Here is a 2,503-nt window from a genome sequence, read left to right as displayed (position 1 = left end):
CCCCCCCGTGAAAGAGGCGTCAGGAAAGAAGATAAGTGACTGACAGGCTTCGATGTCAGGCAGCCTGAACGCCTATCTCCATACCTCACTATGTCACGGGTGTCTTCGTATGTCTCCCTCTCTCTCTCTCTTTCCGTGTATATCTAGAGAAAATCTCTCTGTATATAGTAGGTGTAGGTAGAAGATACCTCTCAGTGCCTTTGCGTGGAGTGTCTTCACATGCAGATGGTCTATCGACTTCGGCTTATATTCGGAAATAAAAAAAAAACACGACAGTCGTTAGTAGAAGGCGAGTGAATGGTGTAGTCACCGCTCCGGGGGTCTCTGCAGACATCCTCGTGATAAGAGTCATAAGCATCTCCAGATGGCCTAAGCATCTCCTCCTCTTCCTCCTCTTCTTTCTTTGGACGTAGAGATTCATATCATCTCTTTCTTTTCCTTCCTTCTTGATTCCTCATGTGTTCTTTTCTTTCTTTCATTCAGAATTTCTCTCCAGATAAACTCGGTGCCAAGTCAAGAAGTGTCTGGGACTATTTGCCGGAGATGATTCAGGATCAGCTTATGATGGATAGAGAATCTACGGGCTATATACAGGTCAGACACACATACACACAAGCCTGCTTATCCCCCCGTCACATCACCTGTCTTCAGCCTCTTTAGGCATGCATCTATCTGCAGCCTATCTCCACTCTCTATCTGTCTATCTTCAGTCTACCTATCTCTCTTTTTCTGTCTATCTGGCTGAGCTGTCTATCTATCGGACCAACACCGCGTCTTCATTTGTAAGGTATCTTCTTTATTCCTTTGCCTCCCGAGATAGAGCACTTCTCTCCAATTTTTCTTTCTTTTCTTTCTTTCATTCTTTCTTTCCGTGTTCTTTCTCCCTCCTCCAGTTTCTCTCTCTTTTTCTCTCTCTTTCTCTTTCTTTTCATTGTGTAAGAATGATGTCCTCACATCTCAAGACAACCTGACTCTTCAGGAGACCATGGAATTCTTCTCTCTTCTTCACCTTCTCTCTTTCTCTGTCTCTTTCCGTCTTTCTTTCTCTTTCGGCGTCTTTCTTTCTTTCTTTCTCTCTCTCTCTCTTTCTCCCTCCCTATCTTCTTTTTTCCTTTCCTTCTCTTCTTTTTCTTTCCTCCCTTGTTGCGCAGGTTGCAAAGATCGCGACCGAGCGTCTCTTGATTCTTCTGCTTGAGACAGAATTACAGAAGAGAGGCTACGACCCAGACAGGTGGAGCTTCATGCCTCACTACTTTGGCTATGAAGGAAGATGTGCGATGCCGTCAAACTTCGATGCGAACTACTGCTATTCTCTTGGCTATACAGCTGGTATGGAGATCGGCCCAAGAGAGATAAAGATGTGAAAGACAGAAAGAAAGGACAGAAAGAAACACAGGAAGAAATGAGAAAGAAGGAGATAAAGAAAGAAAGAGAAAGTGCATCTGTTTACTGTTTATGTTGATGTAAGCAATGAGAAGCAAAAGCTTTCTTCGCTTATCGATCGACTCGCTTGTCTTGTTCTTTACTTCTCTTCTTGCTCAGGAAGAAAAGGAAGGAATGGAGGCGGCGATTTCTGTGTATGTCTGTATGTACCGATGGATAGATGGATCTACGTATATACAGATGTGTACGTATGTATGTATACGTATGTATGGATTTATGTATGTTATGTATGTGTATGTATGTATCTATATGTGTGTGTGGAGGCAGATTAAGGTTGAGAGAAAAGCTTTTTCTATGGCTCAAAGGGAGATGTAGAAGATCTTGACTACTAGGTAGCTCACCTGATCACGCCGGTCTGGATGAATTTCTCTTGTCTCTCTCTATATATATAGATGATAGGTAGATATCTTCATGTGTTGGACTTGAATCTGTTGCAGCTCATGGATGTGTATATAGATCTGTAGTTGTTTCAATACAGTGTAAGTGAATGGATCTATGGATAGAAACATTACCAAGATATCATTCATCGCAAAGATTAGGTCTCAGATCTAACGGAACCCTCGATAAAGTCCGCTGAGAGGAGGGAGAGGAGGAGGAGGGCGAGAACGTCCCTCAGGTTCTCCCATGTGTATATTTATCTATCTGTCTTAACAATCTATCTATCTGTCTATCTTTAATCTACCTATCTATCTTTAATCTTTGGATTTCTCTATCTTTTATCTATGTCTCTTCAGTGTATCGTCTGTCTTCGATCTGTTTGAAATGTCTCTTTGTCTTGTGTGTCTTTTTTGTCCTTCTATTGTGTATGTTGCTCTCTTGGTATTCTAGGTGTCTTAGCGGCACATAATAAGAATGGCTATATGTCGATTGTCCGACACCTCGATCAGCACCCGTCCCTTTGGGCTCCTGCGGGAGTTCCTTTCACAAAGATGATGTATGTGCAACAGGATGCAAAAGGCAGAGACTTCCCTGCTATAGTGCGATCTCTTGTCGCGCTTGATGGACCTCTCTTCAAGGTCTTCTGTGAGGTAAACAACCTTTCTCACTCTTTTTCTCTCTC

General features: G+C 42.7%; 1 protein-coding gene across 1 annotated transcript in view; it reads left to right on the top strand.

Annotated features, from left to right (window-relative positions):
- The window catches only part of CSUI_006039 (6-phosphofructokinase), a gene marked incomplete at its 3' end in the record, with an annotated part of 12,427 nt that overhangs the window by 730 nt on the left and 9,194 nt on the right, over window positions 1-2,503 (top strand). Inside the window, exons 2-4 of the mRNA XM_068066204.1 lie at window positions 484-594; window positions 1,152-1,329; window positions 2,272-2,471. Of these exons, the coding sequence (XP_067921820.1) occupies window positions 484-594; window positions 1,152-1,329; window positions 2,272-2,471 (489 nt within the window). The remainder of the gene's footprint in view (window positions 1-483; window positions 595-1,151; window positions 1,330-2,271; window positions 2,472-2,503) is intronic.

This window comes from Cystoisospora suis (genome assembly GCF_002600585.1).
Source record: "Cystoisospora suis strain Wien I chromosome Unknown contig_3019, whole genome shotgun sequence".
NCBI classification, from domain to species: Eukaryota; Apicomplexa; class Conoidasida; order Eucoccidiorida; family Sarcocystidae; genus Cystoisospora; species Cystoisospora suis.
This window is presented reverse-complemented; position numbering and strand designations above follow the sequence as displayed.